We start from the raw sequence: 18,132 nt of genomic DNA on the forward strand, positions 1-18,132 counted from the left end.
GAAGCTGCTGATCATGGTTTCGATGGCTGAGTCATGGTCATTCCATGCTTGGATTTTTTTTCAGTGTATGAATAATAATAAGGTGGGAAAAAGCAAAAAAACAATCACGCATATTGAGAGGTTTTGCATCCCTGAAAGTGTGATTTTTCAGTTTGTCATTTCCAGAGGAGACAACAGATTGTCCCTGTCTGCAGACTCAGCGGTGCACTGTGACGGAGACAGAGCATGAACAAGAAACATCAAATGTATGTGCTACTTAAAAAGCCTGGAGGCTTGTTGCTTCTTGGAGACTGAAGAGCTGATATTCACTTCACTTAGCAGCCCTGCTCCCCATGATGCTCCATCTTACTTCCATGACCCAACACAAGCAGATTCCTGCATGTCTGTGGAGCCTATAGGCTCTCCTCTCCTTTTATAGCCAACACGAACAGAGCAGCCACTGTTGCTGAGCTGGGAGAGGCCAAGTTTCATCTGTGAGTCCCTGCTGGGTCATCTATAACACTGGCAGGCTATAAACACCCACGCCATTTTGCCATAATCAACTGAATTTATGATCTGCATCGCATTGTTGACTAGAATGAGAGAGCAGGGACGCGAAGCTGCACCGGACCAGGACGGATGGGTCCTGCTTTATTTAGATGCTCAACTGACTTTGTCTTGGAGCCTCATGAGAGAGACAAAGTCAGTTGATGAATGTCTGATGGAATGTAGCATGTTGCTTTAAAGATGATGAAGAAAAAGGGGTCGGATGTGAGTTTGATGAATAGAGGAAATATGTGGTTTCTTCAGGTGCGATATTTGTTCAGTTACTGTGATTAACAAGAACATATTTGCTGGAGTCCAAGTGTACGTTAGCACCTGTTTTATCAGTATGTCACGTTTGGCATCATATTTACGTCGGTTCCTGATGGTTTCTCCTCACTGTGAAAAGGAGAGAAGACTCGGTTCTTTTTCTGCCTCCATTTTCTGTTCAAACACATCTGGAAACGAATCCTTCAGTTCCTTCACCACTCGTCAAATTCATCCTTTAGAAAAAATATGATCACTTCAAATGAAGTCAGTCCTCTGGCTGAAGTGTCTGTTTGCATTGACTTGTACCAGTAATTCATTACCGCTCCATTCAAGACGCTCAGTGCCTCCAAGTGCGCTGTTCTGAGCGGTGAAAAAAAAATCCTAATAATCATAATTAAACTGAATGATTCCAGCAACAACACGGGAATAAAGGCTGCGAATGTTTGCTCAGTCATCACCTGACACTCCAATTACAGTACATTAACATTTATGGTTCTCTAAAGAACTGAAGCGTCTTTCAACAAAACCGGTCACGTGGTCTGTTACCATGGCAACCTGAAATGGCATGGTAACAAGTACTGGCTTTTCAACAATAATCCGTACACACTGGAAGCAGATCTATTGATTCATGAAGCATGTCAGTACACATGTACAATTTGACACTTAATTGTTATGACTCACTGTTCTAATTTATCCCAAGAAATAATTTCAGTGGAAGGGACAAATAGATTCCATTGTTTCTCATTTCCTCCACCAGGAGTAAAATGGCCTTTTGGCAGAGAAAAACAATTTAGCAAGTTGTGTCTCTTACACTGTTAATAAATTTGATTTCTTCTCATAATATAATTTGTAAATTGAAACATATCTCAATGAACTAAAAGCCTGGGAGCTGGTGTATGACAGCTTTTATTTGCGGGGGTGTGAGGGATGCTCTGCACCAGATTTAGCTACTCTCCAGTCACTGGACAGGTGGGCACAAACTGTGCAGCTGTTCGGTCTCCAACGCCGCCTCAGCATCTCCAGCTGGTCCCCACATGTCAGCATTAGCGTCACACGTGTCTCAAACACGGAGAAGGAACCGCTCTCAGATGGAGGCTTGGATCGTTGCTGCGACTGAAGCTCAGAATGTTGTCTGGTCTTGCATGATAGATGACACGTTAATAGCCTGAGTGTGTGTGTGTGGGGGGGGGGCAAGAAGTAAACCGTATTATTATGAGCGCGACGTCATCGCAGTGTTCATCTGAGGCGCATCTAAGATGATCCAACAACAATGGTGCTGAAAATAAACCCCCAAAAGAGTCTTTGGCAGCATTTGGATTTCAATCCTGAATCCTGGCAACAAGACAAGTAACTACGCAAAGTTTAAGAGGAAACATTAACAAAGTGACGTGAAAAGCATTCAATCTAGCAGCAAACCAGTCTTCAACTTGTTGTTGCTGCAGAAATGGACCAACGTGTCTCTGACTCGGTACTTTGAATATACTATGTCGATTTTTATTCAAATCTTGTACACAAAGAGGAGCCAATGTGAAAGTCCTTTTTTATGAATCAGTTTGGGAAAGAGTAGAAAACAAGTGTAGAATATTCTCCCGTCAATCACCTGGAGCTGCCTGATAGGCGGCTGAGGACGAACGCTGGAACGTCGCACATCCACTGAACAAGTCTGCTTGAAACTCAGCGCTGGACTGTCGGTGTTGATGGTGTCAGAGTTTATTCTCTCTGCAACTGCCACACCATCTTATACAGATTCTATTTATAGGTACTTTTCAAGTACTCAGTAGTATGTGTCTTGAGCGAACTGCGATGTTTCCTCTCCTGAAATACTTCCCGGAGACTCGGTTCCTTCAGTCTCAATTAGAATCAAGCTAAATATACATGGCTGGATGTCTCTGTATTCAGTCACAAAGAAGTAATGCAGGAGGGGAAAATGTCTTCAGGTGACATTTGTGAGTACTTGAAAAGCAAAATACTCTCTTCACACACACCAAATCAAGAGGGAGCAGTAAATCCCATCGTATCAGAGGAGGAGATGGCCCGGCGCTCAGGTGCTTCCAAATTACTCATTTAAATTTGAATGTTTAGTATTTTTTCATCAGAAGTCAAATACCTTAATGTCATTACAGGCACCACATGCAAGTACGAAGCTCCATAAAGTTGTAGAAAGCCATCAACATTCATTAAAGTGAGTGTTGTATTTCTATGCAGCAGCAAATGTCAGGTATGGGAATGTTTGTTTCCCTGAGGAGACGCTTTCCTCTCTACATGGACAATCCTTAACGTGACAGAGGAATCGAAGAGCGCTCGTAACGCCACCTTCGCCTCAGGAGTTGTTGATGAGCTCTGGGAGCAGTGCCAAAAAAAATGAACAAATTGCACAACACCATAGATGAATCGGAGTTTTGTGACATAGCAGTCTAATGGCAATCAGGGGAGATTCATCCTCTTAGTCTCAGGTTTGGAGACTTGGAGGCTGAAGTCTGTTCAACAAATCCACCAGTGAGATTCAAATCTTCAAAACATCGGCGGTATTTGAGAGATCTGCAGCCTCCCCAGGAACTTAACCTTGCCAGTAAGAAGTCTTTTCTATCAGTGAATGAAGTTGATTGTAATCTGAACTGTAGCTCCGTCTCTGTCTGTCCTTGCTGGACAGTCTCGCTCTTTCTCTCTGTCACTTCCCCATCAATAGAGACATTGTTTGAGCTTTCCACAGAGTCCAAGAAGAAGTCGCTGCTGCCAGACAGCCGCGTGCTTCATGCTCTGTGCACAAGGCTGCATAAAAACACACAGATGCACAATACACACAGTTTAAACACGCACGGACAGACAGGCTGCCCACATCGTTTGTCTGTAACCTTCAACCTTTTGTTCCCAAAGAGGCAGAAAAGGTCAGGCTTGATGAACTGTGACATAACACATCAAAGCACAAGTCCTCTTCTTCTGTTGATGCCATATTTTAAAAATTGCTTCTGATGCATGTTGTGTGCGCGTGTGTGTGTGTGTGTACAGGTAATGAAGGAACATCACTATCTCTCCATGCCCACCTGCATTTGAAGGCTGCTGCTTGTGACATCAGAAACGACTCAATCTGAGACCATGCTATGAAAAATATCACCTTTGTTTTGAAAATGCAGGAAAAACTCAGGAGGCCAACACTGAAAAGAGAGACATTTAAACTGAGTTCTTCCCACTCTGATCCTCCTGAACACTCCCAGTATCCCTGAGTAGAAAAGGCCCTGATTCCTCCTCACCAACAGGAGCCTGCACAGGAAGGTGACACCTGCTTCCTCTGGAAACTCTGTTAGAGCAGTGAAGACGAGTTGAATGATTGGAAACAGTCAGTGGAGGAACAATAGCAGCAACGTGTCAATATTTCCCATCAGAATATCCCTCCAGGTGCATGCGCCCCTCAAGATTGAAGTTTGACTGATGAAACAAAGTTCTGCAGCTTCTTAACATTCATGTTTTACAGACCCTAGCGAGGTCAAATTATAATATTCATGATTCTAAAGATTCTTTTCAGTGTCGCATCAGTGCTCGAGATCAGCCGACACGCAGGTTCAGATATCAGAATTAATTTCTGGAAGGAAAAACTGTTCCTTTTAGTGGTGAAAGATGCAAACCTGCCATATCCTGTATGATCACTATTAGTTACTGTAGCTGGTTGAATTATGAGACCAGCTGTGGTTCTAAAGACGTATTTGTACAAACCCTCAACATGAATACTTTGGCGCACGTTTATGTCATTGAAATAAACTGTAAACTTTAAATCAGACTTGCTGTCAGTGACGTCAGCCCTGGAATCCCGAGATAATTTCTATAAATACAGGCGTTCCTACTCCAGCGTGCAGGCTGCCGTGTCTTGCAGCTCCCCTACATGAATGCAGGTGGTGACACATTGGTATTTCTTTTATTCATACGCTGCTGAATGACTGACAATCGTCTCCTCAAATACTGCACTAGTAATCCACGGACACTGCGTCTCATAAATCCTGGAGGTGTAAACTGGGTCGGTCACAAGCAGCAGGCCAGTAAGAGGTTAAAAGGAGGAGGTCATTGGTGGCGCTGGTCAGACCCTGATAGGTCACCGCTCAGTGGTCTGCTCTCCGCGCCTTTCATCGGTGAAGAGACAACCGGCGGCGGGTCTCCGCCTCCAACCTGCACTGGTTTGACTTTCTTCTGTCCGGCAGACAAAGCGCTTATTCACCTGTCAGCATGGACGAGCACCGGCTGGGAAGTTAGTCTCCACATCCGCCGCTGTGAGCCTCGCAGACGGACTGACTGAGGAAGTTGGAAGGTAAAAGTCTGGCGCGTCTGAGTCGCATCTGCGCTGGCGAATCGACGCTCAGCTGGAGAGCAGCTCAGGGGCGCGCTGGTGGTTCGGCCGGCCGGAGTCTAGTTCGGGTGGTGTTGTGAGAAGTTGGTGAACTTGTTGGTGGTAGGCTGGAAATGCTGCTGCAGCACCAGCTCACCGGTACTGGGCTCAGATCTCAAAGGATCCATCCGAACCTCCAACGTGACCAACTGGCTATGGAGGACTGGAGTGGCCAGAGGGACCATCATTATTACATCATGGAAGCAAATTAAAGGGACAAATTATGTCGTGGCCTCAAAGTATTGGTCTTCTTTCTGTGTCTGTAAATAATTGAGCAGCCTTAGATAGAATGTGTATTTTAGGCTGGGAGGTATAGCATGTTCCCTCATGGAGGTAATTCACAGCCAGAAGATGCAAGTTGTTCAGAAATATTATTAATAATAACCTAAAGGAGGTAACAGTCTCCTGGCCTTTTATTAGTTTAATGGAGGGAACAAGTTCCATCTTGTGGCCTCAAAATAAATATATTTTCTCTCTGTGGCCACTCCAGGCCTCCATAGCTCTGCAGTGGTGGAAGGTTACTATTCTACTGTGCTATTCCTATTGATGCCGATTGATTTTTCACCTCGCTGTCCAGTAGAGAAGCACATGTAGTTGAGCCCGGGGCCGCTGACGACATGAAGTGTGTGTACAGTGGGGATTTTAACACCCACATATATCACATGACGGCTGTTGAGGAGGACGTGTGTGTGTTGTTATGCACATGCAACACAGCATGTGCATAACAACACACACAGCCTCTCCAGGGAGGCTCAGACTGGATCGGCCAGCGGCGGATTCGCCTGTGTCAGTTGTTCAGCCTGCATGTGTCTGTGTTTGCAGGTGCTGAGTGATGTACTGCTCAACGCCTGCTAACATGAGTTCGTCTCTGACATTTTCTCTTCATACCTTAGAGGTTGTGACCTCTGAAGCTCAGAGAAACTGTCGACACTGGCAGGATCATTTAGAAAAAAAGGCTTCATTGCCAGACGAGTCCAGCAGTCGCCCATGATTAGTAGCTGCAGCCCTCTTCTATTCGTCAACAAACATTTTGTTGGCTGAAGTCTGGTGGAGCTGCGTCAAATTACTGTGCCACTAAGGAAAGTAGTTATTTACTAATGCAGGTTATGCACGGTCCTTGTTTATCCATGAAGGCACAAAAGATGGTGGAGAAGTTTGAAGTGAAGAATTTGGCCTCCCACCCAGTACTTTTTTGAGCTAAGCTAACTAGCGGTCAGCTGTCTCTGTGGCCCCCAGCCAAAGTCTTGCTTCATCAAAGGGGAAGACCCTCTTCAATAATTGATGCTGCAGATGCTGGAACGGTGTTGTAACTACCACAGTGACTGCAGCAGCTTTGAAATCCTGTCCTCACGTCAGACGAGTCACTTCTCCACAACTCCACTGTGAGCAAGGTACATGGTGGTGGTCTAGAAACTGCTCCTCCTGTGTAAAGACCCGTAGCTCAGGTGCAACATCCACCAGCAGCTACAACTCTTTACAGGGAATATTTGGGTCTCTTTCAGGGTGCATCTCCCCCCCCCCCTCTCTCTCTCTCTCTCTCTCTCTCTCTCTCTCTCTCTCTCTCTCTCTCTCTCTCTCTCTCTCTCTCTCTCTCTCTCTCTCTCTCTCTCTCTCTCTCTCTCTCTCTCTCTCTCTCTCTCTCTCTCTCTCTCTCTCTCTCTCTCTCTCTCTCTCTCTCTCTCTCAGTACAACCCATTTGAATGCATCTCACACTCTCCCGTCCCCCAGCTTCTGACAGTCTCTCTTCTCTCAGCTGGTTGTGACTGTCAGGCCTGGGAAAATTCCTCTTAAACCCACAGGAAATGACAGTTAGTGAACAGACTTGCTTGCTGTTGCTTTTGAGTAATTTTACAGATTCTGTTGATATCGCATTATTGTTCTTGTAACTTTTCCTGCAAAATTAGTTTTTGTTCTTGTTAAGTTTAGTTTGTTTTTATTGCTAGTTGATTGTGCAGATTATAGAGTGCTGCAGGGATGAGGTATTATTGGAGGCCAACCTGGAAGTTTAGGGTCCCTCAATCAAAAGCCAATTAAAGTTTTACATCATATTTTAGATGAATGCAGAAAATTAGCTGGGTGGTGGGCAAAGGTAAGCTTCATAGTTGTTGCTTTGCTGTTTTTGCTGTGACGTTTCATGTCCTCTGGTGTAGCGTGAGTGTGAGATACTTCATGACACAGGTACACAAAGAGAAGTGTCCTGTGGTCATTCAGCGATGCTAAACTTATTCCCCTGTTTCAGAATTCATTCCTGCATTCATCCAAGATTAGTAATCCAGATAACACCTCTCATGAAGAGCGTTCCAGGCTCTCAATCCCAGAATTTAACTGTAATTCTTATCGCATATCCATCCATCCATCCATTTCCGATACTGTTTATCTGGTAAGGGCTGCGGGGGGGTGAAGCCTATCCAAGCTGACATTGGGTGAGAAGCAGGGTTCACCCACCAGTCCATAACGGGGCCATCAGGGGCCATTATGGGTTCAGTATCTTGCTCAAGGACACTTGGACATGGTCACTGGGGGAAGTGGGGATTGAACCAGCGACCCTTCTGTTGCTAGAGGGCCGCTCTGCCTCTGAGCCACGCCGCCCCGACTGACATAATCCACTTAGTTGCATTTATGTGATAACAATGGACTCAGCAGCTGGAGTGGATCAGTGACCTCATCGCCAGCATCTTCTGAACCAGCCTATTAATTCATTTTTGGCAAAATCTCAGTTCAATTCAGTTCAAACGACTTTATTTAGGGCAATTTAATTACAGTTCACCAGCCACTTAAAGAGAAGCAGAGCCAGAACAACCACAGTCAGTCGAGGATGCAGACGCCTCGTCAGTGCTGACAGTTCAGCACTCGAGGCGAGAGCAAAGCGGCGAGCACACAGGTCGCCATGCATGGACATGGCTGGGGCCGTCATTAAGTCAATAAATGCGATGAATGATTCGTTTTTGTATAAATAAATATATGTAATGATTGTCACACACGCGTCCTCACACACTGAGGATTCCGGCAGCTGTCAGACAGGAAGTGCAGTGTCCAGCCAGCCTCCTCAGCCACAGGTCCTCATTACTCGTGCTTTAATACTCAATAGGAGAAGCAGTGTGACAGATCCACGTCTTGTCAGTGCCTGGTAGCTTCAGGCACCAGGCACTGGACTGATCCTCAGCCGCTCGGCCTCATGGCTGTCAGCCATTTTCTGTTTTGCAAAAGCTGGACAAATTCACCATTGACAACTCCATCTTTCTAAAGAATACACCAGGAATGGAATGGGCTGGTGGTCTTTACACCCTTGTGATCCTCTCAGCTCGAAGAAACATTTCCATCTGAGTTTTGTCTTCACCTCAGCATCACATAACACTACACACATTTTTATACCTCGCCAAAGAACTGCACCCGTTTCCATACTGTAACAAGGCTATTTTTAGAAGGTAGGGCTTTAAATAAGAAATGAAAGCTGTGGTGTTGATCAGCAGATCTCTGTAGACATGGACCAAGGAGACGGAGAGCAGTGCTATCAGCTCTGATTAGGAGGGATGCACTTTGGTTCATCACCGTGCAAAAGCCTCAACTCTTGTGAGAAAGCTTTGGAGTCGACTTTGAACTTCCCTAGTAGCTTTTGAAGTTTGTGTTTTTATAGAGGAAACAGACGGTGATTCGTGACTTACTGTAACTGTACTTATGCTTCATATTTACTGTAAATTTACATTTTATATGAAATCCCTTCTGTTCTGCATGAACTGCATAGCAGCAAAACGGGGGAGGCTGTTTTGCCTGCGGCCGGTTGCAGTACAGTGTGTCCCTTCATTCATTTCTACAGTGATCAAGGCTGCCTGGAGCCAGCGAGATTTACTCTGCTGAGTGGTAGCAAAGGGAACAGCTAATGTGGGGTGAGGTCTGTTACCTTAGCAGGCTGCCGAGGCTGGGCCTCATAGCGTCGGTGTGCTAAATGTATTAACCCATTACCCCACCAACAACTACTGCATGATGTACTTCTATTGGACCTAATCTTCCATGAATGATGTATATGGGGAGCTGGTTGCTTAGAATAGAACACTCTGCACACCAGTAGCATCACCATGGAGACAGATGTCATCTAATAACTGCTCTACATCCACCCATCACTTTCTCCCCAAGATTTACTCATTGACACAAAACGCCCAAAACACACTCAACTGTGTCAAAAAGCTCCAGTTCAAGTCTGTTGCCAGCTCATCAAGTCAATAATTCACTTTTTAGTGTCACGTTTTCTCACACTTTCTCTTTACTCTGGGAGTTGTTGTTCTCCGCCAGTGCAGCACTGCTGTTTTACTACTTTTTTCCACCTTTAGAAAGATTTCCATGTTGTGTTTGCTGACCTTGTCAAAGATTTCCTTTGCTGACCGGAAAACTGCTCTCATGAGTCTAATCAGCATTAGCATACCGCAGTAATCTGCTGCGGGTATTGACACTGTGTTGACAGGGACACACGGCTAAGAATAGAGAAGCCGTTAACAATGGAGCTGAACTTTGATGGTCAGTAATGACACGTGAAAGGCGAGCAATCACATGCTTGTTGTGTGCGGCGCCGCCACTACGGTGATGGAAAACTGCGATCTGTGTCTCAGCTGTAACAGCAAAGCTTCTCTGTGGTGGGTCCATCTGTTGACTGCACTAACGTGGCAAAGTGCACAAGACCATTAGGCCTCCTCCTGCTGGGCACTCTGTTGTTAATATTGTCAGAGAGTACTTATATCATGCAGGTGCACTGCCTCCTACTCCATCTAAACCTGAGGGGGCTCCGGGGCTGCGACATGAGCTCCATAATCCCAGACTTCATCTGGCATTCCTGCCTCCACAACATCTCAAATAAACATGAAAATCATGTGCTGCTAGCTTTTATTCAGTATTTCAGTGTTTATATGGTTACTAGCTTGTCTCGACAGGAGGATTTCGGCTGGAGCGCAACATTTCAGAGGAAGCCAGACAGGCCATCTGACAACTGTTTGCTCCGGTAGGCTCCTCCTCCTTCTACTCCCCTCACTGATGAAACGGAAGCTGTCTCGGTCGGGCTGCTGCACTGGTGTTTGACCAAGTATCAGTCAAAAACCTAAAGTCAAGCGTCGGCTTGATAATGAAATAAAGAATTAATGTTGACTAACCAACCAGAGAGCTGCGATTGTAAGGAGCTGTTCAGTGAGCTGGGGGCTCAGATTAGATAAAGGAGCTGTGAGCTCTGAGAGGACGTGTTTGTCCGGATGCTGGTCAGAACAGGGAGGGAGGGCACATACTGGAGCTGCCCCTCACTGTCCTGGTGGGCTGTAGCAACAGCAGTGGGCTCATACCCAGTCGGGGGGGGGGGGGGGGGCTGCTTCATGGAAGGTTAGCTTTGCTTTGTTTTCAGCCTTCGGTGCCACCTGTCAATTCCTTTTATCTGCATTGTTGCTTCGCCAACATCCATAACTGACTTGTGTTGAATGGTTTTTGGCTTGAGTTGTGGGTTCTGCGGTTGTGTTGATCTGCTCTCAGGATCTCCCTCCCAGAGGTGACTCTTCCCTGTGTTTTGGGAACGTTTCCTCTCCTGGAGGGAGGGTGGAGGACAGAGGCTCTCACACCTGCGGATTATAAAGCCCTGGATGCAAATTTTGATTTGTGGTTTCTGTCTTCATAAATAAAACGTGATTAGTGGATTCTGAGAGTGTCTGAGCACGTATCTGTGAGGGGGGGGTGAGGGAGGCTGCTGTCCTCCAGACACCAGCATCATAGGTTAAATTGGCAGTAAATGCATGAACCCCCGTTCTGTTGACATGAATCCCATCCTGTCTGTGTCACGGTTTCCAAAACAGAGTGAAATTTATATCACTGAAGCCTCATTTTATGTGTGTAGTGTATGTGGAGGGAAGGCAGACATTAAATGCCAGCAAAAACATGAATTGCCTCTCTAGAGGAGAAACTGGACCTGACACAAATAGTTTCTTGCTCTAGAACATCGACCTTTAGGTCCATGTGTTGTGGCTTTTGTTCCATCTTGCACAATAAGCGTCCGTGCCAGGACGCTCTGATGGAAGCAGCCGTGTTGTAACCATGTTGGAAGTGTGGCGTTGAGGAGACAGTGTTTTAACCTTTGCTTTAAACATTTCTTATCTTCGCTCGCCTACCAGTGGTCTTTAATGTTGTCTGCTTTGATTTAACCTTGTTGTCAAATGTCCTGTGGACCTCCTGCTGTGATGTCGCGCTTCATGATGATGTCCACATTTGCTTCAGTACCTGTTAGCGGCTGGATCTGATTGTCGGTGCTTCAGACACCGGGACGGCCGTGAGGGAAAACTGATGAATGACTCATCCTGTTGTACTAGTTAATCTAGCTCTGATGTTCCAGCTGCTGCTTACATAGCCACTTTAAAACTGATGATTTACTGTGTAAAAGTAAATAATTATATCATTGTCTACTGTATCTTCCAAAAACAGCCAAGTGATTCATCAGGCGCAGCAGCAGCAGAGAGAGAGACGCATGTTGCAGTCCAGATTCATGGACTTCTGCTGCGCTGGTGGTGCTGGTGCTTTAAGTGTTTTGATTTTTTTCTGCAAAAGTCAAAAATCCAAATATCTGGACTCAAAAGTCTGCTCACCTGGGCTGAGAGCAGAAACGCAGAGCTTGACCTGATGACACCTGAATGTGTGGGGCTGTAGTGAGAAACATGGTCTGGCTATCATTAATTCATGGTATTTCCCCTCTTCCACACTCCAGCCTCCAGGTCACAAATGTGTGCTTTGTGTTTGTGAGTGTTTGTGCGTTTGCGCTGGATGGCAGCTTCGAGGCTCATGATTTACCTCTCCATATTCTGTGTTCACACTGGCTTCATTCTTTTACTGTGTCATTCTGCTTATTAAACACATAAATAATTCATAAGACACTGTGGTACCGTTTATGCATATACACATGGCTTTTATGTTTTGTAGGTTATCAGACTAAAAACTCATTTTGACAACATGAACTGTGACACACTAAGTTTGGATACCCAGATAGTTGAGCAGAGCTCTTAGACTGAGCTGTGTGGAAGGAGGCTGCGGTGTGCCCACATCGTGCTGTCTAGCTTTTGTCTGACTGATATTGTCATGGAAGGCTATAATTTAGCCAAGAATGTGAATTAAATAGTAAATTTGCCTCAAACCAAATGAATCCCAACCATGCTGGCAAAGGGAACCTGCAACATTTCTGTCTGGATTTATTTCCAGATCTTCTTGATGCTGCATGGCAAAGAGAAAGTTCTTTGCTGCTCCACTTCCTCCACTCAAAAATGTCCTCCAACTGCATTTAGTTGCAACAGTGTCAGAAAAGTTGGATAGTTTAGCCAGCGTGCTCCTGTCAAAACCCCTGTAATTAACCTGCACTGCTTAATGTCCTTAATGAGATTTTTATTTATCTATGTAATACACACAGCACAATCACACCAGGACGAGGATTCTGTTAGTTCCTGTGACAAATGTTTGCTTTCAATCATTCCAAAGTGTTTCTGTTGGAACAGTTCTAGATAGCGTAGGGAGAGAAAACACATCGGCGTGAAATGAAAGATAACTTCATCATGTTAGCCTGGCTCGAAACAACCCCACAATGCTGAGGTAGTCCTTTATTTATCCCACAGCAGGGAAATTAAGGATCATGTTAGCAAAAAGATTAGCATTAGAAATGATTAAAACAGTAAACAGAAAAGACTTAAGAAAAGCAGAGCAATACTCAAAGCATTCCTGGCCGGTTTCTCTCCCTCCATCCTCCTTTGGTTCCAGGACTGAACACTATAACCTCCAGAGAGCCAGCAGGAGTCTCGCTGTAGTTCAGCTCTCTATTGTTAGCCGGGACCAGTTCTCCTCCGTGATGGAGGTTAAACAAAATAAATAACGTGAAATAAATGAGCGGCTCGGCTGGACACGGACAAGCAGATGTCTCATTATGTCCCAGGAGAAATGTATTTGGAAAGCATTTTCATAAGTCAAGTTATTAGTTTTCTAATAACTTACTGCTGCTTTTAAAAAAAGAAAACAGCAGGAACTTTGCTGTAATTGTTGTTTTGGCTTGACAGTACAAGGATCATCTTTAAGATCAGGACGTTTCTCGTCAGTTGACTCAGCGGGCATTGATTTGGATCTTTACATCAATGCTGTTTTCTACCATAACCTTAGTTTTTCTCTTCATGGCTCGTGCTCGTTTATCATTAAGTGGAGAGTTTGGCCACTGGCTCCTCAGTCAAGGTCAGACATTCGCTGTTCATCCTTTCCCAGGTAGATGACCTCACTGTGGGGAAGCTGGGGTTCACCCTCATAACCCTCCACTCACGCTCATGATCGGTCGAGGTTGTCTGTCGCTGATTTGTTTTTGTATCTACTGATAAAGAGGTTAAAGGTCAGTGTGATATATTGAACTGCCTTTTTAGGGAACAAAGGTGCTAAGGGGTGATACATCTGAGCCGGTGTGTGGTGATGGATCCAGTCAGCTTACGTACTGATCAGAATGTGACCCTGTGTGAAGAGAGCTGCCTGTGACTGGCTGTCATGATGTCTGTGTGTGCATGTAGAGATTATCTGTGTGTGTGTTTGTGTGTGGCTGCTTAACACAGTCATCGTCACCCTCAGCCTTGCCTGAACCTGCAGTCCTATCACCTCCCTCTAACCTCTAGGCATTAACTGTGGGGAGACGCCGCCGCCCGGGGCCACACGACGGACCTCACATTCCAGTCTGGGCAAACCAGCACCCATGGTGTCTTCTGTTGCTGCCTCATCATCAAAACTAGCATGAAGTTACAACGATCGACCTCCAAGACCTTTCAGAATGACTGTTGGTGCCTTCCTCTATAGCATCACCAGCTAAGGTGACAGCTGTGGCAGCTTGGACAGTAGCGCTGTATGAATGACTCAGTGTAACTTGGCCTGCGAGTCCAGGAGGAGGACTGGCAAAGGAGTTGTGTTACACTCGCTGACAGGCCTTATACATGTTTCATCTGCTGCCCTCTGAACAGAAGCCCCCTTTGTTATCTAATCCAGCCTTCTCCTCCCCAGCCGGAGAGTTTACAGCCGCAAGACTGCTCTTCAGTCTGTCAGCCAGCTACCCATCGACCAGCAGCTGAGAAGCAGCAGAAGGACCAGACAGACCCACCATATCTGCTATCAGGACCTGCCAGTCTTTCTTCTGGTCTGTAGTCTGGTGGGTGAAGTGCTTTAAAATTAGTCTGAGGGACTGCGGGGGCTTTGTGAGGTCCATCAAATAGAGTTGAGGTGCCTCATTTCTTCAGTACTAAAGCTCAGCTTCTTTGTGTGCTGCTGAACTGCAACAATTCTGAAGAACTGCAGTGGCTTAACTTGAGGGCGCTCAGTAGACAAGACCATGGGTGACACTCTAAGACCCCCCTCACTCCAGGTCAGCATCCCAAGCGATGCTCCGGTATATTCAGACGGAGGAATCCACACTGTGTCAGATGGTTCCGTGAGATCCAGCTCCTCAACCCCAACACTCCGCCGCAAGCGCTTCAAGATGCGCCGCATGAGGAACGTGCCCAGTGAGAGGGAGCTGGAAAGAGTCCGACTAACCGACGCTCATCATCTTACGGCCCGATTGTGCTCCGGCTCCAAGGAGTACCTTCAGCTACCTTCTATTGAGATCACGCCTTCCAGCGATGAGGACGCTCCCTCATCCTGGTCTAGATGCTCAACACCCAGTGCATCTCCACGCCGCAAACGCTTCCTGCTGAGGAAATGGCTGAAAGTCAGAGAGAAGAAGGACCAAGGCAGTGAAAGCAGGTTGGTATGGGCCTTCCCTTCTTCCCTATCGCCCCCTCCCTCCCCATCCTCCTGACTCCATGCTGCTTCAAAGCTCCTGCTATTGCACTAATGTGTTGTATCACTAATGCATTGAAGGTTCAGATGCTGGAGGATATTTAGAGGATGATTCCTGCCAGCACACTGGGTGTTGTAACCAGCAAGCGCTACAGCAGCCAGTAGAGCAGATAGCTCTGCTGTGCTGCCTGTGACGGTTCTCTGCAGCGTGATCATGCACTGGCCTGCACTGCTGCACAGTTCAGGTTGTTTGGACAGAGAGTATCACCACATTGACTTAATTGGAAACTGTTTCCAGATACAGACTGATGTCTTAAAACTGCAGTTTTGAGAAAGCAGAATTTAGGGTTAGTGAATTATGATCCATTTTCCATTAAAGGCAAGTCTGTGTTTTGGTTTTGTTTTTTGTTTTTTTGGCTTTAGCTCATATTTGAATTGAAGGCAGTGTAAATGTGCAGCTGCTCTCAGGTTGGAGGTGTGTTGAGGTGTATGCACCTGGGATGCTCTGCCCTCCGTGAGCAGCTCAGGGGTCACCAGCTTTCACAGCTCCCTGGAGGGAGTGGGTGTGAAACAAAGAGCTCAGGAGACAGAAGATGTTTGAAACTTGGACGGTTTCCCTGACAGCAGTGGTGGAGGAAAGGTTACCAGGATGCAAAATCAATCTCCCCCTGAGTCTGAGATACAGTCAGTGATGGCAACACAGGGAAGGTCAAAGGGTCAGTCAAGGACACTGGCATCCTTTAGTGGAAGTAATGACACCAGCGCTCGAGTGGCAAAGGTTGGTCAAGTAATCTGTTTGTTCTTGAACAATTTAAAAAGAGATCTTCCAGTTTTCCCTCATAAACCTCATCAAATATGTTTATCATAGAAACCTGATCAACATTTCCTGTTCCAACAAACTTTATATTCAGGCTACAAATACTCCGGTTTCATTTTGGAATGACAGTCTGTGACAAGTTTAGTTATTTGCAGTGGAAAATTGCAGGTCCGACAGTGAGTGCTGAGCGTGTTTTGTCAGCTGTCTCTGTTGTATCCTCAGAGGCCAGTTATCCAGATGGAAACGGGAACAGGTTCATTACTCACACCATCGGTGTGTTCGCTTTCTCTGAGCTGAAGACACCGTCTCTCCAGAGGCACGATCACATAACCCTGACAGCATCTCTCTGTGTGACATGCTGTCATTACAGCCAGCGTACCGAGCGTAGAGCCCCGCTACCCTTGAGGTGTAATGTTCTGCTTCTAACAAGCGTTTTTCAGCCTACGGTGGTGTAGCGATGGCACGGTTCCACATCAGTCTGCTCCTGGTTTGCAGTTGCATTGATAACAGTTCTACAGCCTTTAAGCTGAGTGTGAGTTACATTAATAACCCAGATTGTAATGTTCAGCCTCTGAAGCAGCACACCCAGGTTTTGTCATGTTGCGGGGACACAGCACTGCTGATGTTGCTGCCTCATGGGCAGGTTTGCTTTTACATTTTAATGTCTATCTTGGAGTATTTGACAACCTGGTATAATTGGAGGCTGTTAGCCTGCAGGGCTCAAGGAACACATGAACTGATGTTGTAGGAGCCCAGCGAGGGCAGTGCAGCTCCTCCCCTCCACCATCACTCAGAACATACCATGTGACTCTGAGTGTCAGAGGTAGCTGGGGTTGTTTGCATGTCATGTAACGAGTCTCTTTATGAGATTATGATAAGAAATCTGATCATTTGATGTTCACATTTTCCTACGTTAGCAAGTTTACATTTGAATTGAAAGTCTCAGGCTGTAAAGTTGCTAGTAACAACAGCTATGAAAGAACTTGCTGGACGAACTATGAACAGGAGGAAAAGAACAACATGTGAAGTTCTACGTAGATAAAGTACCGCAAAGTATTTCCCTGACAGCAGTAGTAGATGAAAGGTCATGTGGTTTACAAAATCAATGTACTCCTTCCTCTTGGGAGCCTGATCGTTAGATACAGATACAGTACATGATGGTGGGGACACAAGGAAGGTCACGGGGTCAACCAAGGAAGCAGGTCTGTTTTATACAAGGTGATGACGTGGTCTCTCCTGTGGAGATAAATGTATCTCAGGTTCTGTAAAGAAATAGTGAGCATTTGTGGATTTAGTGACAAGACAAAGGGAACTGGATGCAGTGGAAAGGGTTTATTGTAACCTTCTAATAAAATAGCGTCAAATAAAGAGAGTACTTCTAAAATTGTACTTGTAACATGAGCTCTTCGCTCGGTTGCCTGTGGGAGAGCTGCTGAATTTTAAAATATGACACAAAAACTGAACTTCATGCTTGTTGAATGATGGAAGTGAGGCCTGATCTGTGTGATGGCAACCAAAAGTTCCAGTTAGAGAATCAGACGACGTGACTGAGCCTGTGGTTGCACTGCGATGTGTCTTTGATCAGTGGTGTTGCTACGCTGTTAGCGGCTGCCCTGTTAGCTCCTGGACTTTCACCCACAGTGACACTTAAGGCTGCTCTGCTCTCAGCTCATTTATTCCTGTTATTGAGAAAAGTTATTCTGTGACTTGGGTTCAGAGTTCTGACTTAATTCCATTTTAATCTGATGGACCTGAAGCTAGAGAACAACTGCTTCTTCACAGCAAAGCTCATAATTAACTGGTGCCTTCAGGAGCAAAGTTGCTAACTGTCAGCTGCATCGACTCAAACGAGCAAACCGGATGTTGTTCAGCTTGAGTGACATCCAGTATCTCCTTCTAATAAAAGAAAGAAGAAGAAGAAAATAAGTCGGCAGTGTAAGTTTGTTACCAATGAAGTTTGTCACATTTTTATGACACGTTCATTACTTGTTGTCATTCGTTGCCCTGACTGTGAACACAACACCGCTGGAATGCGCCATGGAATCAGTGTTTAGTTGGTGCAGGATTCTCCCAGGTAGAGACTTTGGCTTCTGGAAGTGCTCAGTTAATATACACACGTGGAAGAGAACCTCAAGTTAATGAAAGACTCGGCTTGGTGCTGATGAGTGTCTGGTGCGCCGTGAACAGCATGGACTCCCACAAGCAGAGGGAAGAACTGTAAGTATTTGAGGACATTTTTATTGGGATGAAGATTCTGAGCGCCAAAGCAGGTGGTGGCTGCTTTCATTGGTAGAAGGACGCCAGATTTCTGAGGTGGAAGTTGATACTGTCTTCCCCTGCGGTTGGTTTGAAG

At 45.8% G+C, this 18,132-nt stretch overlaps 1 protein-coding gene across 7 annotated transcripts in view; it reads left to right on the top strand.

Annotated features, from left to right (window-relative positions):
* gramd1bb (GRAM domain containing 1Bb) overlaps positions 1–18,132 on the top strand; it is a 92,894-nt gene that overhangs the window by 10,626 nt on the left and 64,136 nt on the right. For 6 of the 7 annotated variants that reach the window (XM_086215459.1, XM_086215456.1, XM_086215457.1 and 3 more), the window contains exon 2: positions 13,810–14,926. In XM_086215459.1, the coding sequence (XP_086071585.1) occupies positions 14,514–14,926 (413 nt within the window). In that variant the 5' untranslated portion in view covers positions 13,810–14,513. The remainder of the gene's footprint in view (positions 1–13,809; positions 14,927–18,132) is intronic. The other variant, XM_086215455.1, reaches the window with a different exon arrangement.

This window comes from Aulostomus chinensis, chromosome 10, assembly GCF_037954235.1.
Source record: "Aulostomus chinensis isolate RoL2024-O1b breed Wild chromosome 10, RoL_Achi_v1.0, whole genome shotgun sequence".
NCBI classification, from domain to species: Eukaryota; Metazoa; Chordata; class Actinopteri; order Syngnathiformes; family Aulostomidae; genus Aulostomus; species Aulostomus chinensis.